The sequence below is a fragment of the Salvelinus namaycush genome, chromosome 2 (assembly GCF_016432855.1).
Source record: "Salvelinus namaycush isolate Seneca chromosome 2, SaNama_1.0, whole genome shotgun sequence".
Classification (NCBI taxonomy): Eukaryota; Metazoa; Chordata; class Actinopteri; order Salmoniformes; family Salmonidae; genus Salvelinus; species Salvelinus namaycush.
Genome location: NC_052308.1, coordinates 64,230,218 through 64,256,709, shown reverse-complemented (window position 1 = coordinate 64,256,709; position 26,492 = coordinate 64,230,218). Strand labels below are relative to the sequence as shown.

The following is a 26,492-nucleotide window of genomic DNA, read 5'->3' as shown; positions in this document are numbered from 1 at the left end:
GGTGCTATATCCAAGGCGTACAGGAAAGAGAAAAGTAGCTTTTACATTGACTACTTGCTTAAGAATTCAGTGGTTTGGCCCTTAGTTTGACTAATGAGAGCCAAGCCTTGCACAGTCCTTGCAGTTGAGTAATGTTTGTCCACCCGGGTGTCTCATTAATGTCAATTAGAGACTTCTTTATGTGGCAGACTTCTTTTTCCGGCAGACAAGACCCTATGTTGCGTATTGCTGCCTTTCACAGTTTGGAAAGTGCATGTCATATTTGTTCACAAAAAATAAACATACCTGAATTTGTCCAATAGAAACTCTTGTTTGCAACTGTTGGACTAATGATTACACCCTAGATCAGCTAAATGCAGGCAAGATTGAGCCAGGTGGTATTGAATGTGTCACTGTCTGTCACCTTGATAACTAAAATTGTTCTCTTAACCTGTGCATCTACGTTATAAACTTTCATTCACAGGCTAGGTTGTAGCAACGTCATGATGGGTATAGGGGAAATTGGAGTATCATGTAGTAGCCTAAACTTATCGATGTTACGTTGATCTGGGTGAATGGGAAATGAATGACAGTCATCCAATATGCTTTAATAGGAAAATAAGGCCATGCTCATGAAAATAATTTGCGTCCTCCCTCATCTTAAAACGGCACCGACCGCCACGGTGACACACTGCTAACTTAATTACGAGCCTGACTGTCATGCAACTGCTACTGCTGCCTCCCCATCTTTGTACCTTCAAAGACTCCTGTCTCTCCATGGAGAGATGTGATGGTGTTGTGATGGTGTTGTGTTTGTTGTAGGGTGGAGTGGTGTGTGTGAGATAGCTGGCTTTGAGTGTGTGTGTGTGTGTGTGTGTGTGTGTGTGTGGTTGCACATGAGTGTGTGTGTGTGTGTGTGTGTGTGTGTGTGTGTGTGTGTGTGTGTGTGTGTGTGTGTGTGTGTGTGTGTGTGTGTGTCTGTTATTCCGGTGTGTGTGGAGCTTCTTCAGCTGATCCCAGTATTTCTCTCCATCTCGTATCTGTGAGCAGATCATCGGCACCTATATCCCGTAACGTGAGGGTCTCATGAGACCCTTAGCTCCAATGCAGCCATTTTTATCTCAAGATCAATACATTTCTGGGTAACAATTAAGAACCTTACTGTGACTGTTTTCAATTAAAATGGTCAGAAAGAAACAAAAATTGCTTCTTAGCAAACAGCAATTTCTCAAACAAGAATTTTGCTATGACTGTCTGGGAGTGGTCTGAGTGGGGAAAACTAGCTTTTATTGGCAGAGAGGTATGTAACTCTCTTTCTTATTGGTCTATTAACTAATTATGATTTGTGATGTCACCAGGCAGGCCAAAACTCCATCCCACCAAAACAGGCTGAAATTTCAGCCTTATTGAGGAAAGAAGGACAGCAGGAGGACGCAGGAGGACGCAGGAGGCGAATATTCGATGACAAGTAATGTTATCAAACACAGCCCTGTCTATTTCTGAGCTTTAAACACTTCCTTAAAAAGGGACAGTTCACTCAAAATAAGGATATAAACGATCATACTTTAAGTTAACTATCCCTTCAAGATGAAGTTTTGATAGTTCACTCAACTGTGTGCAGTTTCTGTAAGATACAGCCGACTGGTGTATTGAATATGTTGAAGTGAGTGAGCAGAGAGTTTGCAGGTCAGTGTTTTTCATCATGAATCTTGTTCTGGAGGCAGCTCTGCACAGCCACAAAGTAATAGAATATCATTTTCAACCAAACCCTAACCTTAACCCTAACTTTAACCACACTGCTAACCCTAACCTTAAATTAAGACCATAAAGCAAATGTTTGTTTTCATGAATTCTGACAAAAATTCACACATTTTTACTTTACAGCTGTCCTATCTAAGGGGGAACCGCTCAGTTTTGCCTCAAGGACAAGGCTCATGACGAAAAATGTTGACTTACAGAGAGTTGTAGGTATTAGCATTTGGAATACAATCAATATCCACCCATATTCTCCCTTGTGAGCATATTTACCGTGGTAGATAGGCTATAAATACAGTTTCAGCCCACCATCACACACATACAGTTGAAGTCGGAAGTGTACATACACCTTAGCCAAATACATTTAAACTCAGTTTTTCACAATTCCTGACATTTAATCCTAATAAAAATTCCCTGTCTTAGGTCAGTTAGGATCACTACTTTATTTTAAGAATGTGAAATGTCAGAATAATAGTAGAGAGAATGATTTATTTCAACTTTTATTTATTTCATCACATTCCCAGAGGGTCAGAAGTTTGCACACACTCAATTAGTATTTGGTAGCATTACCTTATAATTGTTTAACTTAGGTCAAACGTTTTGGGTAGCCTTCCACAAGCTTCCCACAATAAGTTGGGTGAATTTTGGCCCATTCCTCCTGACAGAGCTGGTTTAACTGAGTCAGATTTATAGGCCTCCTTGCTCGCACACGCTTTTTCAGTTCTGCCCACACATTTTCTATAGGATTGAGGTCAGGGCTTTGTGATGGCCACTCCAATACCTTGACTTTGTTGTCCTTAAGCCATTTTGCCACAACTTTGGAAGTATGCTTGGGGTTATTGTCCATTTGGAAGACCGATTTGCGACCAAGCTTGAACTTCCTGACTGATGTCTTGGGATGTTGCTTCAATATATCCACATCATTTTCCTCCCTCATGATGCCATCTATTTTGTGAAGTGCACCAGTCCCTCCTGCAGAAAAGCACCCCCACAACATAATGCTGCCACCCCCGTGCTTCACGGTTGGGATGGTGTTCTTTGGCTTGCAAGCCTCCCCCTTTTCCCTCCAAACATAACGATGGTCATTATGGTCAAACAGTTCTATTTGTGTTTCATCAGACCAGAGGACATTTCTACAAAAAGTACAATCTTTGTCCCCATGTGCAGTTGCAAACCGCAGTCTGGCTTTTTTTAATGGTGGTTTTGGAGCAGTGGCTTCTTCCTTGCTGAGCGGCCTTTCAGGTTATGTCGAAATAGGACTCATTTTACTGTGGATATAGATAATTTTGTACCCGTTTCCTCCAGCATCTTCACAAGGTCCTCTGCTGTTGTTCTGGGATTGATTTGCACTTTTCGCACCAAAGTACGTTCATCTCTAGGAGACAGAACACGTCTCCTTCCTGAGCAGTATGACGGCTGCGTGGTCCCATGGTGTTTATACTTGCGTACTATTGTTTGTACAGATGAACGTGGTACAGGATGAACCAGACTTGTGGAGGTCTACAATTTAGGTAGGCCTTGAAATACATCCACAGGTACACCTCCAATTGACTCAAATTATGTCAAAAATGCCTATCAGAAGCTTCTAAAGCCATGACATCGTTTTCTGGAATTTTCCAAGCTGTTTCAAGGCACAGTCAACTTAGTGTATGTAAACGTCTGACCCACTGGAATTGTGATACAGTGAATTATAAGTGAAATAATCTGTCTGTAAACAATTGTTGGAAAAATGACTTGTGTCATGCACAAAGTAGATGTCCTAACCGACTTGCCAAAACTATAGTTTGTTAGCAAGAAATTTGTGGAGTGGTTGAAAAACGAGTTTTAATGACTCCAACCTAAGTGTATGTTGACTTCCGACTTCAACTGTAGGCCTACTTATCATACAGTATGATAGCTCCTCCCCACACACAAGCGTCAGGTGTAATGTAATATTTCTGTGGCTCTACAGTATTTGTGTTGGAGAGAGGGAGGCATATCCTTCAAAAGATGTTGTGTGTCTCTGTTGTTCTGGGAATTCAGCTATGGGTGTGTGAGAGATAATGCATGTGGTATGTGGTTGAACTGTGTAGTTGAGGCTATGAGTGCCGCAGGCTCAACTGCGCCTGAAGTCCGTACTCTTCTGGTAATGCATGTATCTGAATCTCTACTGCACACGGTGTAGTGAAATAGAACCTCAGCCCCACTTCCCACCCCTTGTGAGGTATAAAAACATAACAAACGTTGATTTGGGGGAGATATATCACTATTCTAAAAGTTGTAGGTAAGGAAGAACACACACAAGCGTCCTGCAGCACTTTAAGGTCTTCACGGTGCTGTGCTGCCGTGGGTCATTACCCCTGTCAGTTTCCAGCACCTCAACTCGCAGGTGTCTGGCCCAAAGTCACAGGGACGTTCATTAGCTCTGCATCCTGCCTCCGATAATAGTGCCTGTTCTCTCTTTTTCCCCCTCCTTCTGTCTGTACCTATCATCTCTTTTCTCCATTTTCAGCGTTTTAAGTCCTTTCTTTTTGAAGCGACAAAGGCGACGAGTTCAAAGTTGACGCAGACATCAGGCGTAGAGCTGAATGTATAGAGGAGACGGTTCCACATCCATCACCATCAAAGGGGCCTCTCCTTCACTCGAGCCCCGTCTGAGGAGAACCCTCGCTGGGCAGAGTGAGCGGAGACATAGGCCTGCCTGGTCCTCACAACCACCATCTTACCATTTATCTCCCTCTCATTCTCCATATCTTCTACCCTGTTGATCCCCTTCCTCTTCTCTCTCTCTCTCCACTTTCTCGCTCAAAGCAAGCTCTTCTACTTTCTCTGTTTCTCTCCTTCACTCTCTATCCCTTACTCTGCTCTTTCTCGTGCTCCCCCCCTCTCTCAAAGTAAACTCTCCCACCTTGAAATCCCTTTCTAAACATACGTAAAAGCAAGAGGCAATTAGGAGCTTCCGTATGAAACCCCCTACCTGGAAGTGAGCAATGAAGAAGACGGGTCAAAACAGTCAATCTCTTTGTTTTGAAGTTTACCCATCCTCAGAAGGCTCCTATTAACATGCACGGAGCATCTGCACAACTCCCCTACCGTGAGTATTATTGCTAAATTTCCTCAACCACACAGATACTTTTCAGCAGGCGTTGCTCTGAAGTGATTTTTAATAGCATTGTCATGCAGTGGCTTACCTGTGTGTGTGTGTGTGTGTGTGTGTGTGTGTGTGTGTGTGTGTGTGTGTGTGTGTGTGTGTGTGTGTGTGTGTGTGTGTGTGTGTGTGTGTGTGTGTGTGTGTGTGTGTGTGTGTGTGTGAGGGCCGATCACACACTGCCTGCTGTCTCATTGGGCCGTATTACTGCAGAGCTCTGCAGGCTATTATGACAAAGCAACCTCTTGCTCTCTCTCGTTCTCTCTCGCTCTCTCCCTCCCTCTCTCTGATTAACACGCCAGTGCTCAGAGGGGGACCATATCTTATTTTAATCCTGTCTCCCCAAAGCCAGCTTTGAAGTGAGTGGGACAGGGAAGGGAGAGAGGAGATGCTAGAGAGAGGGAGGGAGGAAGAGAGGGAAAGGAGTGGGAGATGAAAAAGGGAGAGTATGCGTGCACACGACACACACACACACACACACACACACACACACACACACACACACACACACACACACACACACACACACACACACACACACACACACACACACACACACACACTCTCTTTCTCTCAGACCTTGAAATTCAGACCTTGACAGAGCTCTTTGTTACCTGCTGAGTGGAGGCCCACCACCTGCCTCCTTACTTATTACTGAGAAGAGAGGGAGGGAAAGACTGACGGAGAGAGAGAAGAGAAAGGGTAAAGGAGAGAGAGAGGGAGAGAAAGCTGAGGAAAGGAGCGAGGAAGAAAAGAGAGTGGGCAAAGGTATCCACACCTATGCATTGTCATTCATTTCCTCCTCTGTAAATATTTGAAAGGGCAATAAAGCCTCTCGCATAACAGCGACACTCTAGATGATGCTGCGCCTTGCGGCCACAACTACCTTCCTTCAACCCTTCCTATTCTCTTCCTAGCATTATCAACACCACTGTCCTCCTATTCCCTCCTCCTCTTTCTCTCCCTCCTTCTCTCTCCCAGTGTTTTTAAAAGCTGCTGTTCTCCTCTCCACCTCCTTTCTTTCGTCCATTCCTTCTCTTCGTCCTCCTCTCTTTATTAAAAGCCACCTTCTTCTCCTCTCCGTCTATTTCCCCCCATCTATTCTCTCCCTCTTCATCTCACCTTCCTCCTCTTCTCTTCCTCATTGTTCAGTTGCATGCTATTCTCCACATCCTAACAGAGGTTCAGACAGGAAACGCCACGTTTAACCATTTATTCGAAGATTACAATACATGCAGCACTTTAGTCTTGGCGTTAGGCTCTGCACCTTCGGGGTAGCTCACTGCCAGAGCATACATTGTGTAATGTAATAATAAATGCAAGCAGTGAGGTATACTACACCAATCCCCCTGACTGAAACACAAGCAGAGCCCTAACAGGTTGAGGCTGGGGTGGGCGTGGTGGGAAAGCAGAAAACAGATATGCATGGCGAGTAACGCATGTTACAGCAATAGGGTCATTCCACAAAATGAGTCCCTTTTTTTCCCTTTGATATTTGAGGTAGAAATTGTGCAACAATATTGGATTTTAAAAGTCTGTCTAATTAAATAGAAGTTCCATTTAATATAGATCACATGGAAAATCCAATAAATCAGATTTTTAATATGAATAAAGACTTCAGAAAAAAACCTGCCCCTCATTTTAAGGTCAACCCTGTTATGTGAACTGAACTCTTGTTTTAATGTAATTTTTTCCTCACCAAGTTACACTACCCAGAAGGGTATAGCTTGCACGCGGCAGCCGTCAGAGAATGTGAGTGAATGTGAGTGCAGAACCTAGTCAACTAACTAGATCGCCATATTAAGGTAGAGTGATGAATATAATTGGTGCAATATCAGCTGATGCAATCAGCTGGTGAAAACACTCAGATTTCCTGTATAAACCTGCTGCCCTTGATGCGTTGAAAATCCTCTTACACAGTGTGTGTGTGTGTGTACCTTTCACTGAATGGAGCTTTAATGTAGAGGGACAATGGAGGTGGTATTGTCACTGTGGATATTTTAACAAAGCAGCAAGGTGGCTCTGCACTGCCAGGTCACACTGACTTCACACTGTGGCGCATGGGATTAAATGTGCTGGTTATGGAATTTCAATACACAGACGCACGCACATTTACTCACGTGCACACAAACATACATACACACACATACATTAGATCTCTTATAACCCCTCAGCCAACAACTCTTCTTTTTTTTAATGAGGTGGAAACAACTCAACAAGTGAGTGCCCAGTGAGTGCCCAGTGAGTGCCCAGTGTGTGCCCAGTGAGTGCCCAGTGTGTGCCCAGTGAGTGCCCAGTGTGTGCCCAGTGTGTGCCCAGTGAGTGCCCAGTGTGTGCCCAGTGTGTGCCCAGTGAGTGCCCAGTGTGTGCCCAGTGTGTGCCCAGTGAGTGCCCAGTGTGTGCCCAGTGAGTGCCCAGTGTGTGCCCAGTGTGTGCCCAGTGTGTGCCCAGTGAGTGCCCAGTGTGTGCCCAGTGAGTGCCCAGTGTGTGCCCAGTGAGTGCCCAGTGTGTGCCCAGTGAGTGCCCAGTGTGTGCCCAGTGAGTGCCCAGTGTGTGCCCAGTGTGTGCCCAGTGTGTGCCCAGTGAGTGCCCAGTGTGTGCCCAGTGTGTGCCCAGTGTGTGCCCAGTGTGTGCCCAGTGTGTGCCCAGTGTGTGCCCAGTGAGTTGAGCCGTCTGGCTGGGAAACCACTGTCAAATAACTAAAGAACATACAGGACTTTTCTAATATAACATAATGTTAGGAGTGCAGGCATTCTGATGGAGCTCTGTAAAGCATCAGAGATGTTCTGTTCATTTAGCAGACACTTATCCACAGTGACGGCATAGATTTTTGTACTTTGTCACACTGGCCCCCCCATGTGAATACAAAACCCACAACCCAGACGTTGCAAGCGCCATGTTCTACCAGCTGAGGCACACAGTACATTGAATAAGAAAATAAGAATCTGTTGTCTTGTTCGAAACGGCAAACTCAAAGAGACGAGAGAGAAAGTGAACGGACAAGAGAGCCAGAGAGAGGCAGAAAGAGAGAGTGAGAAACAGACAGAGAGGTAGCAACCCGTAAGGAAAACAGAGCCAGAGAGAGGCAGAAAGAGAGAGTGAGAAACAGACAAAGAGAGGTAACAACCCGTAAGGAAAACAGAGCCAGAGAGAGGCAGAAAGAGAGAGTGAGAAACAGACAGAGAGGTAGCAACCAGTAAGGAAAACAGAGCCAGAGAGAGGCAGAAAGAGAGAGTGAGAAACAGACAAAGAGAGGTAACAACCCGTAAGGAAAACAGAACCAGAGAGAGGCAGAAAGAGAGAGTGAGAAACAGACAAAGAGAGGTAGCAACCTGTAAGGAAAACAGAGCCAGAGAGAGGCAGAAAGAGAGAGTGAGAAACAGACAAAGAGAGGTAGCAACCCATAAGGAAAACAGAGCCAGAGAGAGGCAGAAAGAGAGAGTGAGAAACAGACAAAGAGAGGTAACAACCCGTAAGGAAAACAGAGCCAGAGAGAGGCAGAAAGAGAGAGTGAGAAACAGACAGAGAGAGGTAACAACCCGTAAGGAAAACAGAGCCAGAGAGAGGCAGAAAGAGAGAGTGAGAAACAGACAAAGAGAGGTAACAACCCGTAAGGAAGAGATCATATGACCAGTGGCGTTGTTTCTATCCAGTCTCCACCACTTCAAAAAAACATTGGCAGGCAATGTGAGGAAACATTACACTACTTTTCACTACATAGGGAATAGGGGGCCATTTGGGACACAGCCATATAGCAAAGGACATTTGTCCTGTTCCAGGGTAGTGGATGTAGTCCATAAAGTGGAGCAGTGAACAAGGGCAAGAGAATATATGGCAAGTTAAAACTTCAAGAAGGAAGTAATTAAATCCACAAATCGATTCAAAAACTAACAACAGGTAACACTGTGGGTAAACAACGGCGGTTAGGAGGGGTGGAAATTAGACTCCTGGGAAATAAGCTTCGGACAAGAAGAGATAGAACAAGAGGGAAGAGTCTGGAGAAAGCCTTTGAAACTGTACAAATGTGTGTGTATGTGAGAGAGTGCACATTCGAGTGGAAAAGGTCAAATGACTGGCAGGCAGAATGCATGGTAGTTTACTCCAGAAAATATCCTCTGACTTTTCCTTTATTTGCCCGGTTAGTTAATTAAGCAATAAGGCCCGAGGAGGTGTGGTATATGGCCAATATACCACGGCTAAGGGCTGTTCTTACGTGCGACGTAGCGCAGAGCGCCTGGATACAGCCCTTAGCCGTGGTATATTGGCCATATATCACAAACCCCCGAGGTGCCTTATTATTATTATAAACTGGTTACCAACTTCATTAGAGCAGTAAAAATAAATGTTTTGTCATACCCGTGGTCTGATATACCACGGCTGTCAGCCAATCAGCATTCAGGGCTCAACCCACCCAGTTTATAATCACCCATATACATCAATCTATTCCCATGTGCCGAGTCCACTTATTATTGTGTAAACAGCATCAGGTAGACGTTTGGCTGTGGGTTTATTCTCATTTCATACAGCAGAGTGAATTACAACGATAACAACCTCATTAGGAACATGCTTTTAGTGGAAACCATCTCTTTAACGCACGCACACACGAATGCATGAACACACAAACAGTCTTGTACAACCAACCTTGTGGGGACACACAATTCAGTCCCGTTCAAAATCCTACTTTCCCTAACCCCCTAACCCTAACGCTATCCCTAACCTTAACCCAAAAACCTAACCTTAATCCTAGCTCCTAACCCTGAAACTAACCCTAGCTCCTAACCCTAATTCTAACCTTAACCACCTAGAAATAGCATTTTACCTTGTGGGGACCAACAAAATGTCCCCAGTTGGTCAAATATTTGTTTGCTATTCTTGTGGGGACTTCTGGCAACCCACACCCACACACCTCTCCCTGTGCCAATGGACAGGCTGAGAAGCTGACAGATGTGAAAATCTCATTCCAGAAATCCACAGGTCCCTAGTCCCTCCAAACGCTGGCAGACTGACACACTGCCAGGCACACACACACACACACACACACACACACACACACACACACACACACACACACACACACACACACACACACACACACACACACACACACACACACACACACACACACACACACACACACACACACACACAATGTCCACTGTGCACCATGCTTAAGCCTAATTAAAACCCTTACAACTGCACCGGCAAAAGTAAACAAACAAGCGCTGCGGATATTAGAAATGAGAAATGTGGCACTGAAGCTCAGCACTGTCTGGGGGGAAAAAACAACCTGAAAATTCAATGAATGTTTAATAAGGGCCGAGTCATACAGCACAATGAACCTGGTGGCTGGTATTTTAATTTCATACATGTATCTAAGGCTACGGAGAGGTATTTGTAGCAAAGCAAGCCTGCAACATTTAATCACAATATCGATTTCATTTTAAGGATGGGAGTGCAGCACTGAGTCTCACTCAAACTTGACTTCTTCTACATTTTGTTACATTACAGTCTTATTCTAAAAAGGATGAAATGACTTTTCCCCCCTCATCAATCTACACACAACACTCCATCATGACAAAGCTAAAACAGGTTTTTAGAAATGTTTGCAAATTTATTTCAAAAATAATACAGAAATACCTTACATACATACGTATTCAGACCCTTTGCTACGGGACTCGAAATTGAGCTCAGGTGCATCCTGTTTCCATTGATCATCCTTGAGATGTTTCTACAACTTGATTGGAGTCCACCTGTGGTAAATTACATCTGAAAAGGCACACAGCTGTCGATATAAGGTCCTACAGTTGACAGCGCATGTCAGAGCAAAAACCAAGCCTTGAGGTCGAAGGAATTGTCTGGGGAGCTCCGAGACAGTATTGTGTAGAGGCACAGATCTGGGGAAGGGTACCAAAAAATGTCTGCATCATTGAAGGTCCCCAAGAATACAATGGCCTCCATCATTCTTAAATGGAAAAAGTTTGGAACCACCAAGACTCTTCCTAAAGCTGGCCGCAATCGGGGGAGAAGGGCCTTGGTCAGGGAGGTGACCAAGAACACGACGGTCACTGACAGAGCTCTAGAGTTCCTCTGTGGAGATGGGAGAACCTTCCAGAAGGACAACCATCTCTGCAGCACTCAACCAATCAGGCCTGATGAAACCAAGATTTAACTTTTTGGCCTGAATGCCAAGCGTCACGTCTGGAAGAAACCTGGCACCATCCCTACGGTGAAGCATGGTAATGGCAGCATCATGCTTTAGGGATGCAGAGAAGAATGGGAGAAACTACCCAAATACAGGTGTGCCAAGCTTGTAGCGTCTTACCCAGTAAGAATCAAGGCTGTAATTGGTGCAAAAGGTGTTTCAACAAAGTACTGAGTAAAGGGTCTGAATACTTATGTAAATGTGATATTTCAGTTTGTTTTATATACATTTGCAAACATTTAAAAAAAAATGGTTCTTTGCTTTGTCATTATGGGATATTGTATATAGATTGATGGGGAAAAAAGATGTAATCCATTTTAGAAAATGGCTGTAACGTAATTTTTGGGGGAAAAATTCAAGGGGTTTGAATACTTTCCGAATGCACTGTACTCTCCTACCTGTGTCTATAGATATACTCTCCTATTGGTGTCTATAGATATACTCTACTGCTGGTGTCTATAGATATACTCTCCTATTGGTGTCTATAGATATACTCTACTGCTGGTGTCTATAGATATACTCTCCTATTGGTGTCTATAGATATACTCTACTGCTGGTGTCTATAGATATACTCTCCTATTGGTGTCTATAGATATACTCTCCTATTGGTGTCTATAGATATACTCTATTGCTGGTGTCTATAGATATACTCTCCTATTGGTGTCTATAGATATACTCTACTGCTGGTGTCTATAGATATACTCTACTGCTGGTGTCTATAGATATACTCTACTGCTGGTGTCTATAGATATACTCTACTGCTGGTGTCTATATATATACTCTACTGCTGGTGTCTATAGATATACTCTCCTATTGGTGTCTATAGATATACTCTCCCATTGGTATCTATAGATATACTCTACTGCTGGTGTCTATAGATATACTCTCCTATTGGTGTCTATAGATATACTCTACTGTTGGTGTCTATAGATATACTCTCCTATTGGTGTCTATAGATATACTTTACTGCTGGTGTCTATAGATATACTCTACTGCTGGTGTCTATAGATATACTCTACTGTTGGTGTCTATAGATATACTCTCCTATTGGTGTCTATAGATATACTCTACTGCTGGTGTCTATAGATATACTCTCCTATTGGTGTCTATAGATATACTCTCCCATTGGTGTCTATAGATATACTCTACTGCTGGTGTCTATAGATATACTCTCCTATTGGTGTCTATAGATATACTCTACTGTTGGTGTCTATAGATATACTCTCCTATTGGTGTCTATAGATATACTTTACTGCTGGTGTCTATAGATATACTCTACTGCTGGTGTCTATAGATATACTCTACTGCTGGTGTCTATAGATATACTCTACTTCTGGTGTCTATAGATATACTCTCCCATTGGTGTCTATAGATATACTCTACTGCTGGTGTCTATAGATATACTCTACTGCTGGTGTCTATAGATATACTCTACTGCTGGTGTCTATAGATATATTCTCCTATTGGTGTCTATAGATATACTCTACTGCTGGTGTCTATAGATATACTCTACTGCTGGTGTCTATAGATATACTCTACTGCTGGTGTCTATATATATATTCTCCAATTGGTGTCTATAGATATACTCTACTGCTGGTGTCTATATATATACACTCTACTACTGGTGTCTTTATACTCTCCTACTGGTGTCTATAGATATATTCTCCTATTGGTGTCTATAGATATACTCTACTGCTGGTGTCTATAGATATACTCTACTGCTGGTGTCTATAGATATACTCTACTACTGGTGTCTATAGATATACTCTACTACTTGTGTCTATAGATATGCTCTACTACTTGTGTCTATAGATATACTCTACTGCTGGTGTCTATAGATATACTCTTCAGCTGGTGACGTCAGTCAAAAGTCTTTAGTTTGGGGACTCCATGGTTAATAACCCAATATTGCAGAAGAGAAACAGAAATGTTGGTCTGATATCAGAGAATGTTGGAAAGGATGAGGTTGGAAATCCAACATTGAGGCAACATCAGCCAAAGGTTATTGATTTTATTCAGGTTCCCTATCTCACTAGATTATTGGTGATCAAGCTTAGCTAAGCCTGTAAGTTGAGTTTTTCAGTCTGGTTTAGTTCTTTCTCCTCATTTTCTATTCTAGTCACTTCTGAAATGAACACACGCCATCCATTGTTGATAAAGCTACTGTAACGTTCCTTGGCAAAGTCGCCAGAAGATATGATGAACAGCTTATAATCCATTGTGAATGCTAAGGCACTGCTATAACTCACCATAGCCCTGCTTCCATAGATAAGAATTATCTCACCATCTACAGCTTTGATGTGTTGAATATCTCCATCTAGAGATCAGTGGAGAATCCTTAGAGGAGGAAGGGGAGGACCATCCTCCTCAGTGAATTTCATAAAAATGTAGTTTTTAAAACATTTAAAAAGTTATCCTTTTTAGATACAATTAGTATAGTTTTAATCACGTCACTAAATAATTGATTAAAACACACTATTTTGCAAAAAAGGTCTACAGTAGCCTCAACAGCACTCTGTCGGGTAGCATGATGGTGTAGCCGGATGACAGCTATCTTCCGTCCTCTTCTGGGTACATTGACTATAATACAAAACCTAGGAGGCTCATGGTTCTCACCCCCTTCCATAGACTTACACAGTAATTAGGACAACTTTCGGAGGATGTCCTCCAACCTATCAGAGCTCTTGCAGCATGAACTGACATGTTGTCCACCCAATCTAAGGATCAGAGAATGAATCTATAACTGAAAGCATAAGCTACAGCTAGCTAGCACTGCAGTGCATAAAATGTGGTGAGTAGTTGACTCAAAGAGAGAGAATGACAATTAGTTGAACAGCATTGAACTAATGAATTTCTTCCAAAATGAAGGAGAAGCGTGTTAGTTCTATTAGCTATGACGTTACTTTAGCTAATATGGTGAAAACGATGTAGGCTGTGTGTAGTGATTTTGCTTGCAAAGGTTTTTCCGCCTGGTCACATGCATCTGATGTGTTGTGCATTGAAATCCACAAGCGAAGGGAAGAGGTGAGAGGAGGAGAGGGCGTAGATGGATGAAGGAATACAACATGGCTGCTATTAAAGTGAACTGTGTTTACGTGTGATCAGGGGTGTATTCATTCCGCTGATTCTGTCGAAAAACATTTCTTAAACATAAGCAAACGGAACAAAACGGGGATAAACATACCTGAGTTCACACACTGTGGCATCTTCTTTGCTCAAGGGCACATGCACACACACACACACACACACACACACACACACACACACACACACACACACACACACACACACACACACACACACACACACACACACACACACACACACACACACACACACACACACACACACACACACACACACACACACACGCTGCTGAAAATCCCCCTGTCTGAGTCCTAAATGGCACCCTATTCCCAATTTAGTGTACTACTTTTGACCAGGGCCCATAGGGCTAGAGAATAGGGTGCCATTTGGGATGCAGACCCACCGTATAAACTTTGAAAGTGGGAAAGAGTCTAGGGAGAATGTCTGAGTGTCCATCATCCATAGTCAAAGCACAATGCCAAAGAGAGGAGGTGAGGTTAGAGGGTTATTGACCCAAAGGTGGCATTCCACTCAAAGGTCATGTCTTCTAGGAGTCTGACACACGATGTGTCACCTCTTATCTCCCCCGGGTCGATTTCTCTCTTAACTCCCTGGTATTGGTGGGTTAAAGGATTTTTTGTTGTTGTTGATATTGTAGCAGCAACTGAATGATCTTCCGGTGGGTTATTTCCGTAGCTAAGAGTTAGGTAGCAAAGATAACATTCAAGTGTGATATCATCTTCACCATGTCTGCTCTGACTTCCTGAGTATCAGGACCACATGGTGAACGGGCATCCTTGTTTCAGAACAGTCCAGTGTCTCTCTTAGGCAACATTTATGCAAATATCAGCAACTCAGGCCAATTAGAAGAGATGACCTCACTGTATAAACTTTGAAAGTCAACCTATGAGAAGAAGGGAGAGAAAGAGACGGGGATGGAGAAGAAGAAGAAAGAGTGAACATGTGTTTATTTTCTCAGATGAATAAATAACGATCGTGATAAATCTCTCTGGCCCATCCTGTTTCAGGGACTCACGTGATGCTCAGAAGTGTATGTGTGCACCTCCCAAACTAATCCATACTCACACACAGTCCTTACGCACACACACATTTGTTTATGCACGCGCACACCAACACACACACACACACACACACACACACACACACACACACACACACACACACACACACACACACACACACACACACACACACACTGCAATAGGCAGACACTGAGACAAAATAGTTAATTAACCTTTCATTGTCTGGGGAATAAATCACTGTGCTAATTATATAATGACCTAATCACAAGTAATGCTAATAAAATTACATTTTAACAGTTCTGTCTGTTGAGCAATGGCGTTATGACCCCTTGGAACAGTAGGATTAGGCTTTCATTCAAACTCCTATCTTTACCCAAAGTACAGCTAAGTGGTTTTTTATTATTCTTGTATATATCGAGCTCCAAGAGATGAACGCCTGGATAAAAATTATTCATTGGCCTATGGGCTGTATGGAATTGAAAACAAGGAGTTATTCAAATAATGCTGTCATATCTTTCTGTCAGGCCAATGGGGAATTCTGCATGGCCTTCACTCTGATGATGTATTATTCATTATATTCTACTTAATTCACTGGAATACTGACCCGGAGCAGAAACGGAGCTGTCAACGAACGCTTCAAGCCAATGCTTCAATAGATGTACTGAACACAACAATCAATATTCACTATGAAGATTATACCCCCTACTACACACGAGCCTCCGACAGAACATCCAATACCATAGACATCCATTGTTACGGACCACTATCATCACTACCATAGATATCAACCTCCATAGACGTACAGTATCAGAGGAAAACCATTGCTCTCTCCCAAAGGATTCCTACTTGGCGTAAAAGACTCCATTGACTTGTAAGGTATAATGGTATGTTCAGTGTGTACAGTATGTTGCATACTCTGTTTCATAGTAGAGGCCAGCTACTCTCCTATGAGCATTGGACTGGTACATCAGGGGTTATGTTATATCACCCACTCACTTCCCAAGGTAAGCACAAGTGTTGTGAACGCTGGCCTCAGAAGTGCATGTCTCGTCTGGAAAACCAGAAAGCAGAACAGATATCTGATTTCCTCCCCTCTCCAACGCAACATATCGACAATCTCATCCCCTGCTTCTGGCTGTGGAGGAGTGGAAGATCAAACATCTCTCATATCTCCCTCTCTCTCTCGCTCTCTCTCATGGATGGATGGGCAGGGGAGGACAGGAGGGAAATGGAAACTGAGCAGCTGGAGATGAAAGAAACCATTTATCCAGAAAGAAAAAATATATATATTTATGAGTCATGACAAGACCGACAACAAAACGACATCGACGCTTTGATCTCTTTTTAACTTTCCGTTTTTATTTTATTTTATTTCCGTCACAAAACCACCAAAAGGTTCTTAAAAATCCTCTGTTCTCGCAGTAGCAGAGCTCAAAACGTTCACTTTATTAAAAAATAATCTTCAATCTGTTTTAGTCCATTTTAGCTCAACAGAGATGATTGCATTGACTACGTCGGCAGCCAGGGTTATCTTAGTCGCACAAAAGAAAGAGTTAATCTTTTAAAGGAGAGAGTCTGAGTGTCCATCATCCATTGTCAAAGCACAACGCCAACGAGAGGAGTTTTCTAGGAGTTTGACACACGCCGTGGCACCTGTTAACGTCCCCAGGTCGATTACTCTCTAAACTCCCTGGTCTTGGAGGGTTAAAGTCCAATTATTGATATTGTAGCAGCAAATCAATGATCTTCGGGTCAGTGGTCTCCTCTAGGTATTTAGTTAGGTAGCTAGCTAGATGGCGATATAGCCGTTTCCCTATTGTGGATTACTGTGTTTTCCTGTGGCCACATGGTGAACGGTTATACCCGTTGAAGTATAGTCCAGCACATCTCTCCTAGGCCAGTGAGGAGCTTTGAGGCAAACCATCCATAGGCTCATATCAGAAACATATTAGTCCATTTAGAAACCAAGGAATGAAGGAGGGTGGGTGACCACTCAAGCTCAGTGGGTAGCTTTGAACCAAGTCTTCCAGTTGGGGGGGGGGGGGGGGGGGGGGGGGGGGGGGGGTCCTTCGGTTTTAGCCAGCCCCTCTCCTAGCATCATAACCAGGGCTGGTTGAGCTTATAGTCCATAGTTTATAGTCTACAATTCATAGGCTATAACTAGAGCGCCTGGAGTTTTTCCTAGCCACATTGCCGAGTCAGGCGTTCATTGGAAAAACTCCTGGCCCCTCCTCATAAGCAGTCTCGGCAGAGGGCAACCTGGCCGCGGCGGTAGTCCCGGCAGGGGCAGAGGCGGTGGTACTTGGGGCTGTGGCCGGCACAGCTGTAGAGGAGGGGGTCCTTCTGGAGGCTGCACTCCCGGCGTAGGACGGAGAAGGCCGGGAACACGTGGTTGACCTCCGCCTCCACCACCTCACACTGCACCTCTAACCTGGTGGGGGGAGGGGTGGTGGAATGTTTGATGGAGGGAGGGGGATGGGGTGATGCATAGAGGGTGTTTGATTGAGTGATGCAGAGACAAAGAGAGAGTCCAAGAGGGGAGGGGGAGGACGAAAAGGGGGAAGAGATGGAAGAGGAAACCGAGGGAGAGAGAGAAAGAGACAGAGAAACAGACAGAGAAACAGAGAGTGACACAGACCGAGACAGAGACACAGACACGGACACAGAGAGGGACACAGACAGGGACACAGAGAGGGACACAGACAGGGACACAGAGAGGGACACAGAGAGGGACACAGAGAGGGACACAGAGAGGGACACAGAGAGGGACACAGAGAGGGACACAGAGAGACACAGAGAGACACAGAGAGACACAGAGAGACACAGAGATGGACAGACAGACACAGAGAGAGACACAGAGAGAGATACGCATGAAGTAAAAAGGAACCGAAGATAAAGAAAGGAAAAATGTGTCGAGCAGGATGGGTGATGAAGAGAAAGACAAGGAGAAAGGGAAAGATAAAAGAAGAGGAAGAGTTGGCATTGCTATGACACTCTTATCGTCTTCCTCTGTAACTACAGATCTCTAGATGGGGCCGACAAGACACCTGACATCACTGAGAAGACTTTGAACCTGACGTCCTTGCTGTAGCTGGTTGAGTATTACGCCCACAGACAGCCCTTAGGGAACTAACCACTGTTTGGTACCAGTGAGTGGTAGGTCGGTCACAGAGGTCAGAGAGCAGTGTGCATGTTTGCATGGTTGTTAGTGACGTGTAGTGATTCTGCATACGTGTGTGTGTGGCTGTTAGAGACGTATGTCCACGTGTGTGTGTGTGTGTGTGTGTGTGTGTGCGAATATGGCTTAACGTGAAAACAGGTGTGCCAAGGTGCCACTCACCCACGGAGGGCATCCTTGTTATTGACGAAGCGGAAGAGCGCGGGCTCACAGACCAGGTTGGCACGCTGGCACGCCTCCACACACGACTGGCCCTCCTGGGACGCCAGCAACCTCAGAGAGCTGAGAGGGGGCCAGGCGTCGGGGGCGCTGGCGTCGGGGGCCCAGGTTAGGGCACTGGAGTTGGGAAGCAGGACAAATTGAGGCCCAGGGCTACCCGGACTACTAAGCCCCGGCTTGGAGGAGGAGGAGTTGGCCGGAGGGAAGGGGGCCTCGGGGGCGCAGAAGTCCTGGAGGGATGGAGAGGAGAGAGAGAGGGGAAGGGGATGTTGAATAACACAAAACGTAGGTAGTCTCTTGTGCTATCACACACGGGAGATTTGTTTCTGGGTGCCGAGATTCCATTATACACAATGTGGTATTTTTGATGACGGTGCAAATGCACGCACAGACGCCAAGTTAGCCACGCACATCCACATGCACGAATTGTCACTCCCAGACTACACAAAGTCGAAAGCCAACACAAATCAAAGCCCGCTGACACTTTTGCCTTTGGCTGTGAATAAATCTACATTTCCTAACACTTCAAGGCATCGTGGGACAGAAATACAAAATAAAAGAGCCGTTTCTCTAACCTCCTCTATACTGCACACCCCTCTAAATAATCTCCCATCAATCCTTCACCTAATTCCCTGACAAAACTCATCTGGTTCCAACAGCACCAGAGAGATTTGTTTGTTTTAAAACAAGAAAGAGAACCAATTTGACATATCAGCCAATCAAGTCAGCCAGACCGTTCAGACAGCAGTTCTGATAGCATTTTCCAGACACATTAAACAGATTACAGCAGACATATCAGAGTCTGATCGTGACAGTTCAGTCTGTGTGTCGGCCCTGCCACCCAACAGGAGATGGAGGTAGCAGTGGTTTCTAACGAGACGTGTGGAGATGAGTCGGTGAAAGAGAACGACCCGGCTCGATGCATTTTACCCACTGGCACCGTCCCCCGGTTAGAGGGGAATAACGCAGCCGAAGAGTAAACACACACAGGAACTTCATTTAAACACACTGAGGAAGACGAACACGGGGATGGTTCCGTAATGGACAGAAACAGAGAGGTTCTGAATATCCTATACAGCAGGTAAATACACTGGGCTGAATAGATATTTTCAGAGTACAATAGAATGGGATATGGAACTGTATCTAACAATAACCCAATAAACATGTATTACATAGTAACACTAGATGAATGACTAGCATGGCGATAGCACAGGGGTCCCGTGTGGCTCAGTTGGTAGAGCATGACACTTGCAACGCCAGGGTTGTGGGTTCGATTCCCACGGGGGACAAGTACAATAATGTATGCACTCAGTACTGTAAGTCGCGCTGAATAACAGCATCTGCTAAATGCCTTAAGTAAAAATAATGGCAAGGACTGAATATAAATAAGCTATTGCCCAGCAACACACAAGAGCACCCCCTGGGTGCACGTTTTGGTTTCGCCCTAGCACTTCACAGCTGATTCGAATAACCAACGCATCATCAAGTTCTGATTATTTGAATCAGCTATGTAGTGCTAGGGCGGAACCAAAACGTTAAACCAGGGGTGCAGGACTGGGTTTGGGAAACCCTGGTCTAGTCCATCGTCAGACACAGTGTTGATTAGTGACCTCTCCTGGTTGATTACAGAGGCGAGTTCGTGTGTGTGGTAGGAAGGCAGCATGTGAGGAAGACATTATGATAATATGTTTTGGGACAAACAGACACGGTTGAGTGCCTGCATCTACAGTTGAAGTCGGAAGTTTACATAAACCTTAGCCAAATACATTTAAACTCAGTTTTTCACAATTCCTGACATTTAATCCTAGTAAAAATTCCCTGTCAGTTAGGATCACCACTTTATTTTAAGAATGTGAAATGTCAGAATAATAGTAGAGAGAATGATTTATTTCAGCTTTTATTTCTTTCACTTTCCCAGTGGGTCAGAAGTTTACATACACTTAGTATTTGGTAGTACTGCCTTTAAATTGTTTGACTTGGGTCAAACATTTCAGGTAGCCTTCCACAAGCTTCCCACAGTAAGTTGGGTGCATTTTGGCCCATTCCACCTGACAGAGCTGGTGTAACGGAGTCAGGTATGTAGGCCTCCTTGCTCGCACACGCTTTTCAGTTCTGCCCACACATTTTCTATAGGATTGAGGTTAGGGCTGTACCTTCAGGCATTTGGAAATTTCTCCCAAGGATGAACCAGACTTGTGGAGGTTTTGGCTGATTTATTTTGATTTTCCCATGATGTCAAGCAAAGAGGCACTGAGTTTGAAGGTAGGCCTTGAAATACATCCAAAGGTACACCTTTAATTGACTCAAAGTATGTCAATTAGCCTATCAGAAGCTTCTAAAGCTATGACATAATTTTCTGGAATTTTCCAAGCTGTTTCAAGGCAGTCAACTTAGTGTATGTAAACTTTCTTACCCATTGGAATTGTGATGCAGTGAATTATAAGTGAAATAATCTCTGTAAACAATTGTTGGAAAAATGACTTGTGTCATGCACAAAGTAGATGTCTTAACCGACTTGCCAAAACTATAGTTTGTTAACAAGAAATTTGTGGAGTAGTTGAAAAATGAGTTTTAATGACTCCAACCTAAGTGTATGTAAACTTCCGACTTCAACTGTATGCATGCATGTGTGTGTGTGTGCACGGTGAACCTACCTGATGCTGTATGTAGGCGTGTACCCTCTCCAGCATTCCCTCGCAGGTGTACTCATACGGTAGGTATGGCTCGACCTGCAAAGACACACACACCCACCCACACACAAATTCCCACAGATCAGAACATTTCCACAGAATGCATTGCTAGGAAATAACACATAACACCACTAAATTACCATATTTTCCTAATTTCAATATCGTTTTACCTATTGTTCTTCCTAATTGCAATAAGTAGCCAATTCTACCCATTAATCACAACAAATAAACGTGGGTAACGTCTCAAATCGAACTTAATTCCCTACATAGTGTACTGCTTTTGACCAGGGCCCATAGGGCTTTAGTAAAAAGTAGTGTACTATTATAGAAAATAGGCTACCATTTGGGACGTAACCGTGGCCATTTTGAAGTGGGTGTGGCTTAATTGCAGTGGGTGACTTGTGTGTAAGCAATTGTGACTGTGTCCCAAATGGCAGCCTATTCCCTACACAGTGCACTGCTTTTGACCCAAGCACTCTGGGTCCTTCTGGAGGCATGTAGGGAATAGGATGTCGTTTGGGACCCACTCAGGCTTTGATGGCATTTGCATAGCTATTCAATATGCAACAAAAGGCTCACCTTTGATTTGTCTGATTAGAGAATGTATTGCTGTAATTCATCAAAATACGAATTATTTCTCTCTAGCTGAGGCAAAACACACCCACATACCGACTTGAAACTGTAAAGGAAACTAAACTCAATAAACGAACTGGATATGCACTTCCCGATCTAAATACGGAAATAGACGGTCTTAGATTATTGTCCCCTGTTGTAATTGTAACAATGTGGATCCGACGGCTCAGTTGGTTGAAGTATTTTGCTTATAATACCAGGATTGTGCGTTTTCTTTTTTAGCAGGGCGACTGAATACAGTATAACTTCACTGGAAGTTCCTTTGGAACCAAGTGTCTCTGATAACATGTCGTGCACAATGACGCAATGTAATATTTCAAGGAAATACATTGTTGATTAGGCAGACATAGTTATGTTAAACTTTTCCATTAGGAATACGTGGAGCCTGAAAGTACAGACTACTAATATATGTAATGTATTCCCTCCAGTTTTAACAGTAGATCACGTATCTAATGTTCCACATCTCACTTGTAAACAATACATCGCTCAGTAAATAATTTTCCTTATACAAAATGTTTAACTGCATGTGAAATCTGACTTTTCCAATTTCAAATAAAGAAAAGAAAATATGTAGAGAGAGGATATAGGAAAAAAAGTTACACATCTCAAATCTGATCAAAACATAACACTTTATGAAATATGCCTCACAACATTTGCTTTGGTCTAAGCAGAGAGAGGCACAGTCTCGCCCACCCTCCCTCCCTCCCTCCCTCCTTCCCTCCCTCCCTCCCTCCCTCCCTCCCCTCCCTCCCTCCCTCCCTCCCTCCCTCCCTCCCTCCCTCCCTCCCTCCCTCCCTCCCACCTTCCCTTCCTCCCTCCCTCCTTCCCTTCCTCCCTCACTGCCACCCTCCCTCCCTCCTTCCCTCCCTCCTTCCCTCCTCCCTCCCTCCCTCCTTCCCTCCCTCCCTCCTTCCCTCCCTCCTTCCCTCCTCCTTCGTTCCTCCTTCCCTCCCTCCTTCCCTCCCTCCTTCCCTCCTTCCCTCCCTCCCTCCCTCACTGCCTCACTGCCTCCCTCCCTCCCTCCCTCCCTCACTGCCTCCCTCCCTCACTGCCTCCCTCCCTCCCTTCCTCCCTCCCTCCCTCCCTCCCTCCCTCCCTCCCTCACTGCCTCCCATTTATTAAAGAGGGATAAATATGAAAACAACAGGTCAGTGGGATGGACAGAATGAGAAAGGGGAACAGAGAGAGAGAGCGAGAGAGGGAGAGTGAAAGACAGAGAGAGAGCCGGAGCAAGAGAGAGAGACATAGAAGGAGAAATGGAGAGGGATTTATGTGAACATGAAGAGTTGTCAGCCAGTGGAGATTGCTTTGGTCTGCACGGCTGAGCATGTGAAGCCGCCCTGGACAGAGAGCCAGCCCACAAACAGGGGAAGTGTGCAGTCTCCAGTGGGGGGTGAAGTGACCCATCAGCCGTCTATCACTGGAGTGACAGACAGACAGACATCTCTCAGTAGAGTGACAGACAGACAGACAGGGCAGCCATCTTTCAGTGGAGTGACAGACAGGGCAGACAGAGAGTAAGTGCCGGTGCACTGAGCTATGGCATGTCTGACAAGCAGGAGAGTGGATAGGGGAGAACACACACACACACACACACACACACACACACACACACACACACACACACACACACACACACACACACACACACACACACACACACACACACACACACACACACACACACACACACACACACACACACACACACACAAACAACACAGCTTTATAGAGGCATCTCAATCGGCCTGTTTGACCTCTTGCTCAACTTCTCTCAACCTCTCACACTCCCTGGAGCCTCACGCCAACTGCAGGTTCCCATTAAGCCACATCTACAGGCTAATTACTCCTTGGCTGTGGACACACTGCGTCCTAATGCTAGCGTAGCATACACCACTGTCCTAGGTTCAAACACTGCAGCTAGCGCTTCTCCACATGGAGCTTTCGGAGGTGTATTTGCTGGATGGAGCGAGCGTCACCCGCTCAGTACCAGCGCTGCTAGATGTTAAATGGTTGTACAATCCTTCCCAGGTGCAACATAGTGTGTTTGGTCCCTGCCAACGAAACCAATGAGTCAAGAAATACATCATGAAACAACTGTACCTTGGTACTCATGATCTGTCTGATGGCGGCGTCAAACTCCTGGGAGTTGTTGTAGTCTACTGTCATGACGTGGGGCCGCCCGATGTACTGCTCTGCATACGGGTGCTGGGACGACACCTGAGAGGGGTGGAGTATAGAAGTAGTAGAACGTTCCAGTTTAAAGCAATATTCTGTGAGGTATAAGTGGCACATTTGGCGTACAATCGGGAAGGTTGGCAGTTTGTTGAATTTCATTGGTTCATTATCAATTGAAGCGTGGTACTAGATACTGTGTTGACCAATGGGAGCTCACCTCTCTAGACGTGGGCTTGCCTCTGAAGAACTCGTGATTGAGCGAGCTGTGCGGTGGGTGGAACTTGGGCTGCAGGTAGATGCACCCATTGGCTATGGCCTCCAGAGGGGCGGGCCCTTCGTAGGGGAAACCAAACCCGATGAAGAGCTGGTGGGGGAGACGAAGATGGTACTAGTTAGGATAACCACCAGTTATTTTATTAATGCTTGTCAATTGAAAATGACAGATATATCAGGAACTGGAAGGTAACTGTGTGTTGGCCTTGTGTAGATGCTGTTGTAGTTAATGCTGGTGCAACAGTTGTGTGTGTGGAACTAGTGTGTGTGTGTGTGTGTGTGTGTGTATTATGTGTGCATGCATGGTGCCTGAATGTGTTTGCGCACGTACATATGTAGGATCTTAATTTGAGCCAGTTTGCTACAGCTGGAAAATAATACTGCAGCAACAGGAAATATGAATTATTATGTGGATTATAATGATTGGACATTGTTTGTAGGGGTTGATACATTTTCCGTAACTGAAAATCAAGTCTGAATTTCAAAGTGGAAATTAGAAGATTTTTTAAACCTCAAATACCCTTACTTACAGGAAATCCTGCATTGAAGGAAAGTTATCCTGCAACAGGGTGATCAAATTAAGATCCTACATCTGTAGTGTGTTACCTCTTGTGTATGTTGTGTATCATCTAGTGTGTGTGTGTTCCAGTACCTTGGCCTTGCGGAGCAGCGTCTGCAGCTCGTGCTGGGGCAGCAGGCCATGGTTTTTGACGTAGGCAGGCACCTCGGGGGGGCGCTGGGTCTCGTAGTACACCGTCCCGTGGACCTCCATGTACCTGTGGAGGATCTGGAGGAAACCCTCCTTACCCTGCTGATAGACAAGGAGGAGGGAAGAGAGAGAGAGAGAGAGAGAGAGAATGTAAGAAAGTGAATGGGGAGTTGGTGAGCGAGGAGAGGAAGTGGGACAGTGGAAAATGTAATCAGTGTGTGAGAAAGGAAAGGCAGAGAGTGAGAGGGAGTGGGTTGAGTTTGCGGGAGAAAGTGGATGAGCAAGTGCGATGGGAGAGGGGGAGGGAGAGGGACAGAGGGAGCGAGATACGGAGAGGGAAGGAGGGAGGGAGAGATGGAGAGAGTGAGGGAGGTAGAGATGGAGAGCAAATGAAGGAGGGAGAAATGAAGAGGGAAGGGGGTAGAGAGAGATGGAGAGGGAAGGTAGTAGAGAGAGATGGAGAGGGAAGGAGGTAGAGAGAGATGGAGAGGGAAGGTAGTAGAGAGAGATGGAGAGGGAAGGAGGTAGAGAGAGATGGAGAGGGAAGGAAGGAAGGAGGGAGGGAGGGAGAGATGGAGAGGGACGGAGGTAGAGAGAGAAGGAAGGAGGTAGAGAGATGGAGAGGGAAGGAGGGAGGGAGAGATGGAGAGGGAAGGAGGGAGGGAGAGATGGAGAGGGAAGGAGGTTGAGAGAGATGGAGAGGGAAGGAGGTTGAGAGAGATGGAGAGGGAAGGAGGTAGAGAGAGATGGAGAGGGAAGGAGAGATGGAGAGGGAAGGAGGTAGAGAGAGATGGAGAGGGAAGGAGGTAGAGAGAGATGGAGAGGAAAGGAGGGAGGAAGCGATGGAGAGGGAAGGAGGGACAGAGAGAATGACTTGATTAGAGGTGATGTGTTAATGGCTGTGTGTGTGGTTGTTTATGAGTGTACATATAAGAGGCAATGAGTGTGTGAGTGTGTGTGTGTACGCGTGATAATGCACTATGAGTGTTTGTGTGTGTGTGTGCATGAGTGGTTGTGAATTCACTGAGTGAGTGTGTGTGTGCTGTGTGAACGCCGCCAGTATCTTCACACAGAGAGAGGCAGAGCCATTGCCTGTTAGTGAGTGCAGGGCATTTAATGTGACAGACCCCTTTAGAAAGCCCAAAGAGACACACAGTGCCGCACTGCCGTGGGCCGTCAATATGAATGAGGTGAGGTGCTAGGGATCTGGATTGGTTTCCTGCACACGTGCACACACACACACACACCCTTTCTCTCAATCCCTCTCTATCTCATCGCACACATTTGGCCTCTAGCGTCTCTTCCCGGCGCCAGAGAGCGAGGCGTCCATGTAAGGATTCAGGGAAAGATACTGGCAGACTGCCAGTGCCACTCCAGACACCCAGAGGGAAGCAGCAGCAGAGCACAGCATTCGCCAGC

General features: G+C 45.0%; 1 protein-coding gene across 1 annotated transcript in view; it reads right to left on the bottom strand.

Annotated features, from left to right (window-relative positions):
• Positions 1-17,425: 17,425 nt before the first annotated feature.
• LOC120027396 (alpha-1,6-mannosylglycoprotein 6-beta-N-acetylglucosaminyltransferase B-like) overlaps positions 17,426-26,492 on the bottom strand; it is a 144,680-nt gene continuing 135,613 nt past the window's right edge. Inside the window, 6 exon segments of the mRNA XM_038972317.1 lie at positions 17,426-17,624; positions 18,534-18,820; positions 21,245-21,319; positions 24,017-24,133; positions 24,309-24,455; positions 25,017-25,172. Coding sequence (XP_038828245.1) covers positions 17,426-17,624; positions 18,534-18,820; positions 21,245-21,319; positions 24,017-24,133; positions 24,309-24,455; positions 25,017-25,172 — 981 coding nt within the window.